General features: G+C 46.8%; 1 protein-coding gene across 1 annotated transcript in view; it reads left to right on the forward strand.

The window, feature by feature from the left end:
• The window catches only part of LOC115854330 (ALK tyrosine kinase receptor-like), a 608,779-nt gene that overhangs the window by 394,762 nt on the left and 193,752 nt on the right, over positions 1–20,265 (forward strand). The window contains exon 4 of the mRNA XM_060309236.1: positions 7,400–7,601. Coding sequence (XP_060165219.1) covers positions 7,400–7,601 — 202 coding nt within the window. The remainder of the gene's footprint in view (positions 1–7,399; positions 7,602–20,265) is intronic.

Below are 20,265 nucleotides of genomic sequence, written 5' to 3' on the forward strand. Positions count from 1 at the left end.
CTAAACATTCAAGTGGACTTGGGAGAACTAGGGCTGCTAGTGGGTGTGTTCATGGTTCATGCAGAGCGTGACTAGTCCATGATGCTGGAGTTGGGGACCGGGCACTGCAGGGTGGCCGGCTCCCCACCAGCCATCAGGCCAATTCTGACATGGAGAGCAAGCACTGACTGTGTGCAGAGAAGTTTCTATCTGTGCTCCTAGTTTCTCCTGTTTCTATATGAGGGGCTGAGCCAGGACCACCCTACATATGATAGCCCAGAAACATGAAAAAGAAATAGCAACAAAAAAAATGGACTCCAGAGGAAACAAAGATAAATTAGGTAATAGAAGTTAACTTGAGAGATAAATCTCTTCAGAAAGATTTAAGACTGAGAAGAGGGAAATGAAAATATCAGAGAAATAATAAAACAAATTTATCAGAGATGAAAGAAATGTGTTTTCTGATTGAAAGAGCCCACCAAATGCTACCGCAGAATTTTTATAGAGATCCATTCCTAGATCCATTGTATTGAAATTTCAGCACCTCCTAAAGAAAGATCCTGAAGGCTTCCAAAGGGGGCGGGGGGAAAGCAGGTTGACTACAAAGAAATTAACAGTAAAACCAGCCCCAGACTTCACCTCAGTCACACAGATGCTAGACAACACTAAAGCTAGGCCTTCAAATTTCTGAAGCAAAATTTCTGATCTATAAACTATAGCCAGAAAATCTATTAACCAAGTATGAAAACAAAATAAAAATATTGCAGATATTCAAAGATTCGCCAAGAAGCTTTCCCCTGAGGAAATTTCCTGAGGATGGTGGGACTAATGGAAGAGCTCTAGTGAAAATGAATTCCAGAATAATAGCTGTACTGGAGGCCCGGAAAGCCTGGTACAAATTAAAAACAGGGTGTCAACGTCTTCAAGAAGAAGGGAGAGATTTTTCAAGGAATGTGTAGAAGTGCTAGCGATATGGTGCAAAAGGCAAATAGAAAATAAATAAAAGAGAAAAACAATTAGAAATTTCTGAAAAAACAAAGTGCACAAGAGACTCCTGATTCAAATAAATATAAGGCAAATTATAACGTGCCACAATTTTGACAAGTGACAATGTAAGACAGAGGAGAGAGAATGAATATTCATTTACTCTTGATGTTAGAAACATTCTCTGTGGAGTGGGATGCATTACTGGACCTATAAAGACGTTTATAAGTACAACCATTGGTCACTGTAGTGAAAAATATATATATATAGTTTTCAGTATAAAAGCTCTGTTTATTGATTTTCAACATTTAGCATCAACCTATAAACAAAACACAAGAATTAATCATTCTTACACAACCTTGACAATATAGAGGAAAACATAGCTGCCTTGGGAGGTGGACGTGGAAAAATGCAGAAGAGCAGGAAGACTAATAGCATCATCTTCCAGGGAGGAGAGTCAGGTGATGCTGTCTAAAGCTGATGGAACAAGTGATACATTTGCCATGAAGAGTTAAAAAGGAAAGTAATAAAAAAAGTAAAATGGGATTAAAAAAATAAAGAATTAGAAGGGGGATAGTATCATTTTTTTTTACTGTACCATCAGTGTTAAGGAGCCAAAATTGTTGCACCAACAAATAACTCTGTGATCATAATATCTAGAATCATGAAGGCAGCTGCCAAAAGAAACTAGAAATCCTTAAAAATATTTTTGGGACTTGGTGAGAGGAGCAGGATTCGGGGATAGGTTTTTTTTTTAAATTATTATTGTGAGCTACTTTGAACTATTTAACTCCTCACCATATGTATAAATTACTTTCATTTTTAAAGTCATTGAGTGCCTGCCATATGGCAAGCATTGTGTTAAATACGAGACATTTAGAGGGGGTACCAGCCTGATAGCATCAGCATCTATAGAAACAAATGATGCTAGGACAGGAGCCCTTCCCAGGGATGCATTCATGTGAATTGGAAGAGAGGAGTCAGGGCAGGGAATCACAGTTTACAGAATATTTGGCCAACTGACTGAAACTGTTGGCATAGAAGCCTCAGAGAGGTGAATTAGGAGAAGTCTTTAGGACTTAGGAGCTTGGAGATTTGACATGTTTCCTTTAGATTAATAATATTCTAGGCAGGCAGATAGAGTTACTGACAGTTTGGAGCTCTAAGCGTCCTCAGAGAGACTCTATCCAACCTTTTCATTTTACAAACAAAGGAACCTTGGTAGTGGCAGAGCCAGGGCTCAAGTTCAGTCCTTCTGATTCCAAGTTTAGTGATAGATAAAAGGAGCTCCAGACTGAGACACCCCTCAAAGCTGGAAATCAACATTCCTCACATACCTACTAAGGGCCAGGCACTGAACTGGCCACTCCATGCATGTAGTTTAATTTAATCTCCACAACAGCCATATGAGGGAGGCTCTACCCATATTAAATCTGAGCAAACTAAGGCTTAAAGAGTTTAAATGATTTGTCTGAAGCCTAGAACTGGATAGAGATAGAGCCTGAATATGAAAGAGTCTGTCTGATCTCAATATTCATGCCCCTTGGTTTCTGGCTCATAATTTGAGCCCTGCTGGCTGGGATAAGAGCAACACATCCCTATGCCGGTGACCAGAGATAAAAATAATAACCACTTCATATTTAATCATTGAACACATCAACACAATCCAATAATAAGGAAACCATGATCGTGGCACCGTGTAAGCAGGGCTCTTTGATCTGCCTCTCCACCCCTCCACGGCCCACACTGGGGGAAGATCTGTGAGATGCCAGGCCATCCTTCTTAGTTAGAAGGGACCCCAGGAGCCTTCCCATAGCCCCAAGCTATTCTGAGCAAACTAAACAGGAAACAGGGAAAGAGGAGAGAGAAATTCTCACTGACTTTAAAAGATTTATACTGACAATATCCCAAGGAGCTTACGAAATGTATTTTTTCCTTTTGTTTTATTTTTTGGAGGTAGAGGAAAGCTGCTGATGAAGAGAGAGCTCTCAACTATGGAGTTTCATTGAGAGTGAAAATATTTTAAGCTCAGTCCCTTGTTGATAGTCCAGTTGCACAAAATAAAATTCATATAAACATTATCTCACATATTAGAACTGGAAAAGTAATCCATCTTCCAGTCAACTTTGAAAGAGTCTCATTATTGAGGTACTGAATCACAGGAAAGAATTTAAATGTGTTTCCACACCCAGGAGGGAGGAACAGTGGTACAGGATAAGCCCCAAAGCCCCAGCAACTTCAGCTTCATTTGCTCCTGCTGGGAACTTGAGTTTCGCAGGGGTGCGTGTGTGTGTGCGCGTTCGTGCACACACGCACACACAAGCACACTTGCATGTTATCTTTCTGAGAAAAAGGGAAGCACCTCCTTTATTTTGCCCACACTCTTTCTTTTAGTAGCTCAGAAAACTGGTTTCAATCCAACTTTCCACCAACTAAAAATACCAGAGTAGGGTCTCAGACCAAGACACAATTGTTGCTCCCTAATATGTGGCATGTGTGGCTTCATCCTAACCCCGGAATGCACCCCCAATGTGTCTGCAGCAAGACTGTGCCCCCAGAGATGCTTCCAGGGCTCTCACTTGCTCTGAAAAGATATACACTAGCCTAGTGTTAGAAGCCCCGGTAGAGTCCCAAAGTCTGTCCCTAACATAGCACCTTTGCTTACAAAGGTAACATACTAAACACATCACATTTGCATTTAGTCTCGTCCTTGCCTAGTGTGAACTGGTGGTAGAGAATGAGGTTGGGTCAGTTTTGATCCCTCCTGCCCTCCACCATACCAAATTAATCTTCCTGAAGCACCACCCTGGTGATGTCCCCGTCCTGCTCAAAAACCGCTTCTGGCTCCCTGTTATCCACAAAGTAAAGTTGGACATCTTTAGCTGGGAATGAAGTGTCCTCTGTGGTCTGGTCCACACTCACTGCCCTTCCTCATTTCTCAGCCTTCTCGTCACGTGTGCCACTCGGCAGCCAAACGCCACTACACATTTTCTACATTTCTGCCTTCACTCCTCTTCCTCTCAACTCTTGCACAGCTGTTTCTGCCAGTATCCTTGTTTTTCTCTCCCTTTAAGACCTAGGTCAAAGGTCATCTTCTTTATGAGTCTTCCCAGCTGAACCTAATGTCTCTTTCATGGAGTCTCCCAAAGTGCTTTATGTCTTGTGTGTCTTATGACTCTATAACCTCTACTTTTGATTAAAATTAGTGCAGACATGTCATCACCCCTATGGGACCTCGAGTTCCTTGAAAGCCAGAACTGTCTGGCTCATGTCTGTGTCCCCAGGGCAGAGCCAGTGGTTGGATGTTTGCTCAAAGCAGGCATCCAATAAATGAAATTTGAGGGCAGAAAGGAGTAAGGAAGCCAGTGAACAAATGGATTTGGTCCAGTACCCATCTGCCCGCCTTTCTCCCTTCCCATCCGTCTGGGCTCCTGAGATATACAACTTGCCCGCAAGGCACCCTGGTCATATTTTAGGATAAAGAATACAGTGGGACAATGAGAAAGATACAAGGGAAAGAACACTGGTTAGGAGTCCAGAGACCTGGAGTCTGGTCGGTCTCTGGACTTTCAAATTAAGACTGGGCAAGTCATTTCCTCATTCTGATTTCCAGTCTGCTTCTCTAGAAAAGAGAAGACATTATATTAGATAATCTTAAAATCCTTTTTTTTTTTCAAAATTATAACTTTAATATCCACAAATGAGAACTTTATATAAACTCATATAAAGTAGTTAGAATTGGCTGATAGCAACAAGACTTGACGTGATAGTTGAAACAAGTAGAAAGTTGCTATTTTAGTTTGTAATAAATCATAGAAAAAGACAGTTTCTAGCCCGGGCTCAGCAGTTGTACATTGTCAGGGTTTGTAAATGTATTAACTTTTTCCATATAGTCACAAGGTGGTTGCTACATATTAGCTGTCACAACCTCATTCAAGGCAGCAAGAAGGAAATAGTGGTGGGAGTGACACCATCCCTTCTGTAAAGAAAGGAAACTCTTCCCAAGACACGGCCAGTGGATCTCTGCTTACAGAACTCCTTGTTCAAAGCCAAGTTCACTGCTAACTGAAATGAAGGCTTGAGACATGAACATTTAATCAGACTTACAGTACCCCACTTGGCAAGAAAGAATAGTGAATTGGATGAGGAGTAGATAACCAAGAACTTCAACATCATTGGTGTAGCCTCTTATTATTTATAAAAACAGTTTCATATCAAAGGATGATCCCTGTGAGGATAGAATTATTTAGGAGCACTTTTTAAAAAGGAACTAAAGGCAACCCCAATCTAAACAGTATCAGAAGCAATAGTTTACCTTATTAGAAACAAATTTTGGAAAGGCCCATAAGTTTAAATGAGTCATATTCCTACCTAAAACACTGTATTTGTTAATATGCATTTGTTTAATTTACTTTGTTTGAATATGTTTATATAACTTCTATGTTTTCAAGGCAGAACTGGGATAGAGGAGGAGGAAAACATTTAAAAGTACCTCCAATTCCTTCTGGTCCCATTTCCTATTTTCATCTATTAATAATCCCACATAGCTTTCACTATTTAAAGTCCTTTCTAATTCTGAGTCTTTAATTCTAATTCCTTTCTTTTACCTCTGTGCCTGTGACAAGAATGTCTCCCCCATGGTAAAACAGGATAATAATATAGATTATTTACTGAGGGTTGTAGAGCACTTTTCAAAGGCCCATAGGCCATGCTGAAACTTCCCAGTAATTACAGAGGGTTCAGTTTCCAGTACTGACCCAAGTCCCTGATTCAACTCAGAAACAGTCTTGTGCTGACCTCATCCTGATTGTAATTAGAAGTCACATTTATTTACTTCTAGAACATTGCACCTCTCCAAATTCCTGACACAATATGTGTGCTTAGAAATGCTTTGCTTCTGGTAAGAATCCCCTTCCTTCATCTGCATCATTCTTTATTGTAGGCTGCTAGTTCCCTTTGCCTACTCGGTAAATTGGGTTATCTGCAGAAGGAGACTAATTCAAAGCACTGGGGGGTGATTAAAGAAGGCTGAGCACTTGTTAGCTGGTTTCTACAGGAGTTGGGGATCTTGTGGGACTAGGCTTTCACTGCAAAAGGAGCAGCATCTAAAGGTCCAAAACTTCAGTGCAGAGTGTAGCGAGTAAAATAATGCACCAGAAGGAATACCGGGAACGTAAAATGGTGCCGTGCTTTTATGCCGACAGTAATCCCCATGAATACAAGGTGCTTTTAGGTCTCTTGGACTGTGCTACTGGAGTTAGGGTTGACTTGCCCCAGAGGGAAACTCTACAGGCATGGCACCAGGAGGGATTTGTAGAGCTCTCTTTGTGGAGACCAGTTGCAAATGCATATGATTCATAAACTCAGGAGCTGAAATGAATCTTAAGAGATGACTAACTTCAGCCAACCCTTCCCGCCCCATTTTATAAATGAGGAAACCGAGAAAGTTAATGCTTTGCCCAAGATCACTTAGCTAGAAAGCAAAGGAGTGGGAGCCATGATCTTAGCTACATAATAAGTGACCCAAATAAGCCACCCACCTGTCAGAGAAAACCTTGAACTGGTCATAACTATTTGGGAAGCCTAGAGCCAACCCATACATTCCTGGGAAACTCTGAATTGTCCAGCAGATGTCAGTTGAGTCCGAAGTTGGCTTGAGTGTGATATGGAGAACTCAGGTCAGCTCTGATTTAAACTGTGACCCATAGTGTGGCCTGAGATACCCCAGAGTGTCCTGGTTCGTGAGGTGTGGAGATACGCTACGTGGTTGTTTATAAGATGGAACTGATGTCCTGCCTCCACTCTGGGAACGTGTACGGAGGGAGGGACTCTCTTTAGGCTGCCCTCCTCCACCAAGAACATCTTAGCACTGGGTTGAGTTTCTGACTCTCATCACTCTTTGGGGATTAAATAATCTGTCCTAGTCTTCTGCTTCTTATGGGACTTTGTTAATTGTGCCTACTGGCTGGGAAAGAATCTGTGAGTGTCATCTCTAACTTAGAAGACAGTCAAAATCAAATAATTGATTATTTTATAAGGGTGCTTCCTCTCTACCTAAAACTGTGTAACGTGCTCTCCATGCTTACCTCACATAATCCTCACAACCACTGAAGTAGATGTTTTCATTCCCATTTTACACATGAGGGACCTGAGTCTCAAGAACATAGAGCTAGTAAGTAGGGGAGCTGAGGTGAGAACCTTGATCTGCCTGATGATAAAGCCCGAGTCCCAGGTCACCATCCTCTTGCCTCAGGCTTTGCTTTTTACAGAGACAACCTAAGAGAGGGGGAAGAGGGCCAGGTGTGTGTAAGGAAGGCGAGAAAGGCCTCTAGCATCGCTGACTCTGACGCCGTTGGTCTCTAAATCCCGCCACAGAGCTTATGCTGGTCCTCCCTTCTGGACACGCTGCAGAGTCACCTTCCCTGTCTCTTGGCAGGCGCCTTCCTCCTCCTCAACACCTCGATGAACTCCAGGCACAGCATCTTGAGTCCATGGGTGAGAAGCAGCAGCGAGCACTGCAGGCTGGCCGTCTCGGTGCACAGGCACCTGCAGCCCTCCGGGAGGTACGTCGCCCGGCTACTGCCCCACAGTGAGGCTGGAAGAGAGATCCCCCTGGTACCCACTCCAGGAAAGCATGGGTAAGTCCTTCCCCGTGTCCAAAACCCATTATGTAAACGGAGATTTGGCTTTGGGCTACAAATTTCCAGAACACCCTGGAAATTTGACATCTACTAAATTGACATCTATTTAAAACTCACAATCGTCCTTTAATGGGTAGTAGGGTCCAGATGGAGCCATTACTGCTAATATTCCCTGCATGGTGTCTTGGGCACTGATCTGTGGGGTCCTCTGGCTGCCCAGGCTGACGGTCCTTCCAGAGGCCAGAGGACCAGCTGGCAGAGTGGACATTTAATGAGTGGCTATTAAAGATATTCGTTTCCCAAAGTCCAGATGGGGCCAAGAAGAAAACAGCCAAGGGGAGTGTTGAAAGGCCAATATGAAAGTAATTGAATATACTGGAAACTGGGTTTTACCAGAAGAAATCTGGCAGGAAGGGAAAGAGCAAACAATTGTGGCTGCCCAAGCAGGTCCTACAGCAGTGTGGGACACCACAGCAGAATAGGTCAGGGATGCCGCACGGTATCAGTTCAGGAGAGGAACATGATCTGTTCTAGAACCTCTAAGGCTTGCACAACATTGAAGTCATACCCAATACCCATGTCAGTGAACTTAAGCCTCCTGGACACACTCACGTGCTTCCTCAGTGACCCATCAGGCCTCTAGAAGTAGTGACGCTGGAAAGCAAACCTGAACAAGGGAACCTCTGTGCCTGCCTTTTTTCTCATTCCATAAGACTTCAGTTTTGAGGGGTCCCTGCTCCGATAATCAACAAGAGTGCGAGATCCTTCTTTGTGGCGCGTTTGCTAGAGAAAGACCTCAAATTTTTCCTTCTAAGAAAATACGTTTCAGAAAGGCTCCATCTGAGCAATGATGTTCCCCATCTCCATGGTGTGCTGGGTCAGTGGGGAGATCCTGCCTACTGCAATTCCCATGAAGCTATATGGCCTCCTTGCTCATTTCTTGAAAGTCTCCACCCCACTCCCCTGCTACTGGCCCATCTGTATTTATTTGTGTTTCAAAGAACTACAAGCTGCTACAATCCCAGCAGGAATGAAATCTTGGCTTCAGAAAAGGTGTTCTCCTCATACCTAAACTCATACCTATCTTCTTGCCTCTGAAATGTCTCGTTGGACTGGCTGGGAGGGACCCAGCCACCAATTGTGTCTGTTCACCAGAAATCAGGAATGTCAGGTGTGTGAGCTGCCCACTATTAGGGATGAGCCGTCTTCTGATGGCCAAGGCTTCCTCCAGCATAGCCTCCTTTTCTTGTGAGAAGCCCCAGATGGCAAGGTCTCCCATCCATGGGTGGGGATGGCGGTGGCCTCGGCTGCAGTGCCATCCTGTATGTGTTTGCCCAGCCCCATGAGCTGTTTGTTTTGACTTCTGCTCAACATTCCTGCCCCACCAAGCCTGGCAGAAACCAGAGAGTTCTTCCTGGGGCTGCTGGGACTTCAGGCAATCAATCTGTTGAGGTGCTAGGTAGCGTGTAGGGAGACATTGATGTCACAGGTGGACATGGAGTTTGGGGTCTCCCTGAAATGCAGGCTGAGAATGAGCATGTGTGAGAGAGGACAAGTGCTGCAGGATTTTAGCACTTCCTAAGTCGCAGGGCCTGGTTCCTGTGTAGCATCCTTAGGAAAACGATAGCGCCTCGGTGTGACGGGCCACGGGGGCTTGCTAAGAGCTTTCCCCTCTTTATCTTCCTGTGCTCATAACTACCAGCTGAGTTCCCATTAACAAACAGGAAAACTGAGGCAGAGAGCAGAGGTAGGCAGCCTATTTATAGTTGCCTTAACTGGACCCCAGGTCTCCCCTTTCCTCATTCGGGCTGTTTTTGGGAAACCCATAGCCTCTCAGCAGGTATTCAGGGGGTAAAGGATGGGGTTGGGAAAGAGGAAATGGAAGATGAAGGAACCTTGCAAAAAGAGCTGATCTAGATTCTTTGAAGAGCCAGGGAGCATGTGATGGCAGCCTTTCCTCCTCATGTGTTGAGAACAAGGAGACCAAGACTGCGCGGTGCAGGAGGCCGTGAGCGTCCCCTGAGGCTGCCCTGGCCGCCAGTCTCCGTGTCCACCCTGCTGGCCAATGCATTTTCTTCCCAGCCTGACTCTTCTGTCACCAGGATCGGTCTGCCCCCTGGAGGGTGGGAGCTGAGGCAGGAGGAAGATAGCAGGGGTGCTGGGCAAGCCCATTGACCTGATGGCTTTGCTAGGGCTGCCCCTACATCTTCAGGGGCTTTGCCTCAGGCCAGGCTCTGTGTGTCTTGTGCCGAGATGTTCTCCCCTCTCCCTGGCCGGGCCAAGAGTGAGTCCAGTTTAAGTTAAAGATGCCTGAGCTATAGCCTCCCCACTAACAAGATGAGGGCGCAAGGGCGCAGCTGAAGGGGCGACCCGTAGACTGCTTTGCTGCGTGGAGGAGCTCTGCTGCTGGGCCTGGCAAGCTGCAGGTCACAGGCGCTTGTCCAGCAACTCAGAGAGCTCTGGCTATTCACGTCGGCCTGGATCCGAGTTGCTCAGCCTCGGTACTATTGACGTCTAGGGCCGGACAATTCTTTTTGTGGGCACTGCACTGAGCATGGTCCTCGGCTTCCCAGGCCTCTACCCACTAGACGCCAGTAGCACCTCCCCTGGTTGTGACAACAAAAATGTTTCCAGACATTGCCAGATGTTTCCTGGGGAGCAAAATTGCCCCACTGAGACCACTGAAATAAATAGAGCATTTTAGAGCAGGGAGGAGCCCTGGGATTTACCCGGTTCAACCGTGTCAGTTCACAGGTGTGGGAACTAAGGCCAGGAGAGGTAAGGGACTTGCTCCCTGTCACGTGATGAGTGTCAGTGTTGGGAGGCAAGTGTCTTGAGCCCTACACTCATGTGTGTGTGCCAGCCACTGTACCAGGTACTGGGTTTCACAGACACATAAGGCCCATCCCTACCCTATAACAATAATACCCTATAACAATAGTAATTGTTATTACTCTTACAATAGTAATAACTGTTGTTAACACTAATTACACACTTCCTAGATGTGCCAGCCAATCACTGCTGTGCACTTTACACGCCTTTTCTTATTTAATACTCAACAACACAATGAAGCAGGTACTGTTATTATCTTCCATTTCACAGATGAAGAAATTCAGTGAAGCCAAATAACTTGCCCAAGGTCACTGGCTAGACAGGGAGGAGGGGGTCTGAACCTAACCAGCCTGACTTCAGACTGTTTTTACCCATTGCTGGAAGAGCTCAATTGGACCACAGTAGTGCAGCGGAAAAATTATTATGCCCTTGAATCAAAGCCCTAAATTTAAGTCCTATTTCACTATTCAATCGTCAGTTCAATGAACAATCATTTATTGGGTATTTTGTATTTGTTAGGACCATAGAGGTGATAGGGATACAGAAGGCCAGCCTTTGATGGTTCATGAAAGGATATTCCATGAATGAGCTCTATGACCTGAGGCAAATTCCATCCCCACCTAAGCCTTGGTTTCCCCATCTGTAAAGTGGGGATGATGATGCTGGCCCAGCTCACATGGTCACGTGGGGTCATGTGGGGTCATGTGGGGTCAGTGCAATTAAGGATGTGAAGGGCTTTGCACACCCTGAGCAGGATACAAATGTAAGAGGCCATTACTTAATACCCTCATCTGCTCTGCTCTGCTCTGCTCTGCTTACAATTGGGGATCACAGAGGATTGAGACTCGTCTGCTCTCTGATTATGGAGTCAGTGTCAGACTCCAGAATCTGTTGGTTTTGAGGTCCTTGGCAGTTTGCCCTGCTGGAAGCTCATTCCCTTTAATATCAGAGATGACCCCAGTAGCCCATCATTGTGGTCAGGGGGACGTGGTGAAATCTTGGTGGTGATAAGAGTGATGACTACAGATGGCTTCCTCTCAGAGCAGAACATGATGGTTCAGGGACCGCTACTGGGAGAACAACATTCGGCATTTGTAGTGGCGAGGAAGGAAGTTGTCACAGCAAAGTCGGCTGGGGAGAGCCTGACTCAGAGGAAAGACAAGTCAGAGGCCACCAAGTACCCAGGAAACCACTAAGTCGTGAGCACTCGGTGCAGCAGCCTGCGTGGAGGCACGGGAGGCTGGGGGAGGCTGCTGGGGACCCCTCTCCTCATTGCCTGGAAGGCCGCAGCAGCGTGCGTGACATCTAAATGATTCAGAGCGCGAGCGCCTGAGTCTGCCAAGGCAGCCTGGCTCGGCCCGGGGCCTCCCAGGGGACAGCCGACGACGCGTGCCTGGCCTGCTCATCTGCCTGGCCAGAGCGGCCACAGAAGCAAGGAAGCAGAGAAATGGGCTGTCAGACAGCCAGCCCCACTGGCCACAGAATCCAGCAGGCAGAGGACATCTTAACTCTGAATTAGAGGCCACGAAGTTCCATGAATTGAATGAATATAATAATACCTATTTAATATGATGAGTCGTGAAACGGCATGAGGAAGATGGCTCACATTGTACCCAACTGTAGTAGATACTTAATACATGCTAGATCCTTCTCACTCATAATTCATTTAACTCCCATGGATGGAGCGCCACCATGTAATAGGTGCTAGGAATACACAGCCGGAGATGACACAGGCACGGCCTTCAAGGAGCATCCAGTCCAGTAAGGGAGAAACAAGTAAAAACATCTGCTTATGCAGATGTTTTAAAATTAGGGCCCAGAAATTTTAAGAGGCTGAGCTAAGGTCACTGGCCAGCAAAGCCAGCACAGGCAGCCCAGCTGCTGCTTCTGCCTCCAGCACGTCCCTGCCTTTCAGCTGAAAGAGCAGTCGGCAGCAGTTGGCAGTGTGAAACCGGCGCCTTCCTGGACCCAAGAACACAAGCACAAGGCCTGGCGGTGTCTCAGGCTGTAAGAGCGACTCTCCAGGCCTCCTTCCAGGACATCGTCCCGAGTCTTCCTTCCTCTTCACGCACACAGTTTCTCCTGCAGCCTCGGGTGTCTGGGGACTTTATTATATGTGACCAGAACTACACAGTGTGTGGAGGGAAGAATTGGACACTGAGGGGATAGAAGTTGCCAATCTTTTGAATTACTAATTTTTTTTTTTTTTTTTTTTGTGGTACGTGGGCCTCTCACTGTTGTGGCCTCTCTCGTTGCGGAGCACAGGCTCCGGACGCGCAGGCTCAGTGGCCATGGCTCACGGGCCCAGCCGCTCTGCGGCATGTGGGATCTTCACGGACCGGGGCACAAACCCGTGTCCCCTGCATCGGCAGGCGGACTCTCAACCACTGCGCCACCAGGGAAGCCCTGAATTACTAATTCTTGAAAAGATGTTTTAAACCTAAAGGATTTGGTGATACCTGGGCTTGAGCCAAGATAAGCAGTCCGGGCCTTTTCACAGCACAAACAAGGCTCATTCCAGTGGGTAGCGGAGAAACAAGATTCTTCATGGCATGAAGCTTCACCTTTCTGTGGGAGCTTAACCCCTACACTCAAATGAGACTTGAGTTCCATCTGTCCTGTTGATTTTCTGATGTGGGAAGCCAGGCCTAGAGGCCTGATGAGGTATGATGAAGGTCAAAGTGCAGGCTCCTGACAAAGCCAGGACTCACGCCCATGTTGGACCCCAGAGCCCAGTGCTCCTGTACTCTCTTTTGTCTGTCTCCCAGCTGAATAGTTGCATCAAGAAATTCTCAAATTCATTGCCCTTGGACTAAAAACTGCAGCCCCCCTGCCCAGGTGAAGAAAAACCCATGTCCATGCTGTGTACCCACACAGCTGCCATGTTTATTTAAACCAGTCAGTTCTGACCAAAGAGTCCAGCTTTAAAACCAGGAACAGGGCTTCCCTGGTGGCGCAGTGGTTGAGAGTCCACCTGCTGATGCAGGGGACACGGGTTCGTGCCCCCGTCCGGGAAGATCCCACATGCTGCAGAGCGGCTGGGCCCGTGAGCCATGGCCACTGAGCCTGCGCCTCCGGAGCCTGTGCTCTGCAATGGGAGAGGCCACAACAGTGAGAAGCCCGCATACCAAAAAAAAAAAAAAAAAAAAAAACCAGGAACAATCCTAATGGGAGACCTGCCGAAGGAATTTAACCCAAAGCGATATTGATTGGTGGGCATCAGGAAGTGTGCTGTCAGTCGGGGCTCCACCGCTAATTTGCAGTGTGGTAGTAGAACAACCACAGCTCTTTCCCACCTCAGCTTCTTACCTCCTGAAGTGGAGATTCCAGTGCCCCCGCCCCTTCCTCCATCCTACAACGCCAACACACCACCTCAGGTTGCCACTCAGGATGGAAGAGCAGGAAATGCTAGACTCTGCTCTATGTATGGGCCCCCCAGTCTGGCACACAGGACAGTTACCCACTACTGACCCACAGAGACCTTCCACCGCTAATGTACAGAACCCTGGATTTTCCTATAAACAGACCGGTTGGTCTCAGCAGGCTGAGTGAGGGACAGGCTCAGGGTAGGGTAACATGGAAAGATGACGCAGGGCATTTGCTTCTGAAAAGATGACTAACTGCCTTTGCCAGGCTGTGCTAGGTTTAACTTCAGTCAGCCCAGGGCACTGTGGCAGGTCCGGCCAGCGTGGGGAAATCAGAGGCCTGTGGCATTCAGCATCCCCGGCCAGAGTTCTCCTCACATGTTGATAACAGGATAAACGCGATCAGGAATAAAGAAAGGTGATCATTTATGGAAATTGATGCCCTTGAGTGGCAGTGTCACAATGCTTTAATTTCAGGCCCAGCTTCTTCTCACTTTCAAAGTCATTCATAGTGTCAGCTTCTCCCTTTTCCCCTTGGTCTGAATAACACACTAATAAATGTACAATAAGGGCTTTAATGTCTGGGTGATTTACACTAAAAAGAGAGAGCCATTCAAAGGCTTTAAAGATGATTTTTAAAAGCCTTAAAACTCACACCTAGGCTTGTCAGGGACATATTTCCTGGACACCCCGTCACGGGAACAGTCGTGCAGCCGGGAGCTCTCTGAGCAGAGGCGGTCGTGAGATTCCAGTCTTAAGTGTGCGGAGAGGTAGGCCCCACACACATTGTGGGCTTGGGCAAGTCTCTGAGTCTCTGGGAGCCTCAGCTTTCCTATCTGTATAATGGTAATAACCGAACCACCTCATAGGGCGGTTGTGAAGTTAAATTAGATAATGCAGGGTGGGTGTTCCCCTCACCCCTCCCAGCGGCCCCTCTCAGGGCTCCTGGGCCAGTCTTCCTCCAGGCTGCTCAGGGTTGTAGGGGAGTAGGTGTAAGAAGGGCCAAGGTTAGCAATTTCATGCCCCTCGGAAAGATCTAGGTTGCACCCCAAAGTACCAGTCCCACTGACTGTGCCTGGATGTATCCTATTTCTCACCCCTTTAAGTAGTAATATTGAAACAGTGATTAAATGCTAGTCTTCTCTAGCACGTGGACTTTAAGCCATCGAAATGGTAGGTCTCAAGGTTTAGGGGTACAAATAAGAACCACACAGTTTACAAAATTCATACAGCTGAATTCCCCCCCAGGTTGATTCTGATTTTATTAGTCTTGGGAAGGGGCATGAGCATAAGAATTTTTAGAAGTGCCACCGGGATTCTGATGTGCATCAAAAATTAAGAATGACGGCTAATATCTCAGTTTGACTTGCTTGATCACATAGCGGGTAGCTTTCTATAACTATTTACTAAACACGAAAGAGAAAAGTTAAAAAGAAAGCTTGGAGAGGAGAGATGGACTTGTGTGCAGGGTGGAGAGTCATTTCTCTCTCCCTTATGGGTAGACATCCTAGTGACAAGGCTATCCAAGCCTGGCCTGATCCTGCCTGCTGTGCAGCTCCCAAGCTGGGGTAGCTGGGTGTATCCCAGGTCATGGATGGGACTGGTCTCCACTGGTTGGTCTTCTCAGAACACATCTCTTATTCTTTCTTCAAAAGGACTGTGGCTTTCAAGGCCATGGAGACTGAGAAGAATACATAGTGGACTAGAGGGAGCCTGACCTTTTAGAGTCAGAGGGAGTCTCCATCCCATCTACCCATCCATGCACTTATCCATCCATCCATCCACTATTCACCCACCATCCACCATGCATCTTGTTCTTCAGAATGCCGTATATTGTCTCTCATCTAGTTCCCAGGTTAACAGCAGGGCCATGGCACTCTTTTGTTCTTAGGAGGTAGACACTATGTTGTCAATATTCATGGTAAATATCTGCACGGTGCTTGTTCAGGGTACCAGATACATCAACATCCATCGACTCATTTCATCTTCACTGCAATCTGTGTCGTATATATTATTATCCTCACTTTACAGATGAGTAAACTGAATCTGAGTGATGAGTAAACTGAATCACTGAAAAGAGGTTCAGTGATTTGTCGATAGTCATGGGTAACACACAGGGGAACACAGATCTTCTGTGTCTTTTTAAAATCTCATGTTATTTCCCCGAGGAAGCCTTGTAGTTGAACCCTTGTAGCACACCTGGCTCTGAGGAAATTAAGAGCTGTTCTCAACCAGTCAGGAAAAGCTCATCTGATATTTGGTCATCTAGTTCTGGGCCACGCGCCTTGAAGCTAGAGTCCTCGGTTTGTACATCTTCTCATTCTTCACAGTGCCTGGCACGGCATCTAGCACATAGAAGGTGTTCTGTGTTAGGTGAACGGACACCAGATCAGTTTACAATAGTTCTGTGATGCAAGTCTTCTTAAACCTAAGCTCTGAAAATTAAAAGTTCAGCCTGAGATCAGAGAAGAGTCTCCAATCAGTCAAAAGATAAAAAGTACTTCTCCCCACCCTCTGCCCACGCCCAGGGATAGATGTGTGATTCTCCCTGGGGCTCAGGAAGCAGCTGTCAGAGTATACCTCAACTGTGAAGGTTGCCACTAAGTGCAAAGGACAATTCCTTTCCTGGCAGGTACAACTTTTACTCACGATTGCTTTCACTGATGGGCGTCAAGAAAAATAAATGAAAAGACCATCAGCTTCTGCCAGTTTTGACCTTCGAGATTTGACAGCCCAAGGCTTGTAGTGGGGCTCTTTTGAGCTGATTGCTTTCATTTTCCCACTGTGCCCTGGATATTTGATGGATTGAACACTAGGAAGATTAGAGAACTGTGAATACCTGTAAACCCCTCTGGCAAATCCCATAATGATAAATATATGTTATATGCAAAGAGAAGTCAAAATGCATAAAAGCAATCACTTCTCATCTCAGGAGTGCTTACTGAGCTTCACCGTTTCCCAGTGGGGAGGGAGATATTAAGAACAGGTGGAGGAATTAGGCGATACACCACTGGTGTCAAGGAATTCACCCATTCATTCTATCATGCGTTCTGTCAATAAACGTTTATGAGTCTTACTCTGTCCCAGGCAGTGGTTGGACTCTGATGGTTCATCCTGCCTTCAAGGGGCTCAGAATGAGGTTTGGTGTTGGACGACATCAGGGACAGTTGCAGTGCTGTGATGGGTGTGTGCGCAGGTGCCGCGGAGGTGCTGGTGACAAGCTGGCACGGAGAAGACAACTGAGCTGGCTCTGATGGGAGAAGGGGAGTGGTCAGGCGGACAGTGAGAGGAAGGCACCCCATACAAAGGGGGCACATACGCCAAGGCCTGGCAGCCTGAGAAAGGAGGTGGTGTGCTGGGGCCGCGTGATCGCTCCACCACCCTGCCCCATCCAGTCTCTCAGCGTGCCCAGACTCTCAGGTGTCTGTCCCACTGGCTTGTGTGGCAACAGAACCCATCCACTTCCCACCGAGGCAGTCTCCAGACAGAAACGTCTCTAGACCCCCACCCCTAGCCCACCTCTTCTTGTAGCAAACATCCTGCTACCAGTGCTCAAAAGATTTCACCCTGGGTCCAGGCACTTTTCATACTTTCTCTTTCCCTCTGGTAGGATCTACCTCCCTGGAGACAGTCCATGTATGCAACTATTTTCTGCTCCAGCACAAGTGGATTTCAGAGTACAAGCTCTTTATGCTTTTTGGCCACTGTTGGCTCAGACCCCAGGACTCTCCTGTCATCTTTCCTTCCTCCCCTCCTCCTTTGCAGGAAGAGTAGCTAAGGCACGTTATTCCTCATGGATTGCCCTCCACCTCATTCTCTGCCAGAGATCCTTATTCATTCTTCAGCCCCCAGGTCAATATCTCCTCCTCTGAGAAGCTCTTTTAGGGTTCCTGGAATGGCATTGGCCCTGCGGCCTGTGATGATCCAGCTGCAGTCCTGGCTCTCCCACTAGTCGACAGGGATCCAGTGCTCTCTCATGGCTGACTTCTTCCTAAGTGCCAACACATAGAGAACAGAGAAGGAGTGAGGCTGCTGGCAGGGGATGAGCCGGCACCCTGGCAGCCTGAGTAGGGGCTTGCCTCCCTTCCTTCATTCCTCTTAATTTGTATAATAATAATAATAATAATAAGGATGAGATGGAAAATTTTAGTCCTTGTTTGGGCTGCTATAGCAAAATGCCACTGATTGGGTGGCTTATAAACAACAGAAGTTTATTTCTTACAGTTCTGGGGTCTGGAGGTCCAAGATCAGGGCGCCAGCAGGAAGAGGGCCCTCTTCCTGCTTCATAGTTAGTGCCATCTCTCTGTGTCCTCACATGGTGGAAGGGGCAAGGGAGCTCTCTGGAGCCTCTTTTATAAGAGCACTAATCCCATTCATGAGGGCTTCACCCTCATGACCTAATCACATCCCAAAGGCCCCACCTCCTAATGCTACCACACTGGGGCTTAGATTTCCACATGTGAATGTGGGGCTCAGACCACAGCCAGGAGATAACTGGTGCTTCCTGTGTGGTGCTGGGCGTTGGTCTAAGTGTCTTCCATGTGTCATGTCACTTAACATTATGCTTGCCACCACTCAACCGGGGAGGCACTTTTATTACCTGCATTTTATAGTGGGGAGGAAGCTGAAGCTCAGTGTGGTTAAGTAACTCCCCCAGAGTCACACAGCTAGTACAGCAGACCGGATTTGAACCCAAGTAGTCCAGCTCCAGAGTCCATGCTCTCAATCACTATGCTACGGGCTTCCCTATCACCAATAATTAGGAATACATTATCATTTATGTGTGATGATTAACCTTTGATTATTCTTAATAAATGCCCAGCTGCATATTTTCTATGGTGTATATATATATATAATCCTTCCCATCCAAAATTAAGGGCAAAATTCTAAGGCCTCAGCCCACAGAAGAAACACATTTTGGAGAGCAGGCAGCCCTGAGAACAGGAACTAGAAAGCATTATGCCTGGCCCTGCAGAAGGTCATAGAAAGTCCAACCAGGGAATGTGGCCTCGGATTCCTATTTCCTGAAGCTCTGTTCCAATCCTGCCCCCTGCCTGCAGGTATCAGGTCTCTGTCTGTGGTAAGGAGGCAAAAACAGGTGATGGAATCATCAGCTCTTTTAGCTGTAGTGGAGAAAGGTTAGGTAACCGGTGCTGACAGCACAGGAGTAAAGAAACACCACAACCTGCATAATCACCCAGGTCAGCCTTGTACTCACTCTAGGCCTCAAAGTAAAGCTCCCTGTTTTTCATTACCTGGCCTGCTTCTAAGTTTTCTTTTTTCCTTTTTGTTTTGTTTGTAGTGCCACACTCACATGTCTAGCTAAACCCCTTGCTGTTAGAAGAGAGATGCATTCTTTTATGGTTCAAAGCCTATGTTAAGAGCTGATCAACCAAGGGATTTCACATTTAAAGGCTTTACAAAAATCTACACACGGATTTGGTGCAACGTCTCTTCCTGAGAGAATCTTACATCACTAAACTCCAAGAGGAGAGTTCCCACTGCTTTCAGATTACTGATAGCTTTCCCTCTGCCAGTGGGTAAGTCTTGTGGTGGCAAGAAAGGGGAGGGCTTGAAAGGAAGGCCACAGCTTTCGAATAGAGCAGGCTGAGCCCAGGCGTGCGAACTACCATTGCCAGTGGCTTGGATATTTCGTGAGGCCATTCACCCGAAGGCACCAGGTTACCTGAGTGTCTGGGGCCTTCCTCCACCCACGGGGTAACTTTGCTGAAATGACTGGTGAGCAATGGGCCTCTGAGGAGAGAGTCTGTTTCCTCCGTGGCCCTGCTGCTTGACTCAGATTTTCAGTCCATTTGAAGGAGTGTGAGGGAGAAGCCAAAGCCGAATTGTTATTCTGTGTTGTACTGTTAATTCTGTGGAACGTTCCTTGAAGCCTTCGAGGATGATAACCTCAGTGACTCTTCCTGGGTATTAGGAAGTCCCAAAATGGAGCAAATCAAGACCTTAAGGAGAGAACTGGCAGGTGAATATTGCAGGCTGTTGTTAATCCTTTGCTTCAAAGCCTTCAGTAAAACCCTGTCCAACCCAGGCTCAAGTCTGAGGCCATTGGCATGGCACCAACCCTGACCTGGCCCCGCCTCTCTGGAGCCTGCCTCACCCCATTCCCTTAGACCCGTACTTCATTTACATCAACTACTTACAGTTGCCCCCAAGTAAAGCAAGTTGTTTCAAGCCCTCTTGTCCCCCTCCACACACACACACACACACCTGCCTGACCACCACATACAGTCTTTCTCCTCTCTCAAGAATGAATCTCTTAGTTCCTCTTCCATCAAGCCTTTCCTGAGACTCTACACCCACCCCAAGCCGTGTTAATTACACTGTCCTTTGCACCAACTTTTGTTGCCTGTTCCACATCTCTATTAGAGCTCTCAGCACGGTACCACATCTGTTTCTTTACATGTCTTTCTCACCAAGTAGGCTCCCTAAGAATAGGGATGGGC

Source organism: Globicephala melas, chromosome 12 (genome assembly GCF_963455315.2).
Source record: "Globicephala melas chromosome 12, mGloMel1.2, whole genome shotgun sequence".
Lineage (NCBI taxonomy): Eukaryota > Metazoa > Chordata > Mammalia > Artiodactyla > Delphinidae > Globicephala > Globicephala melas.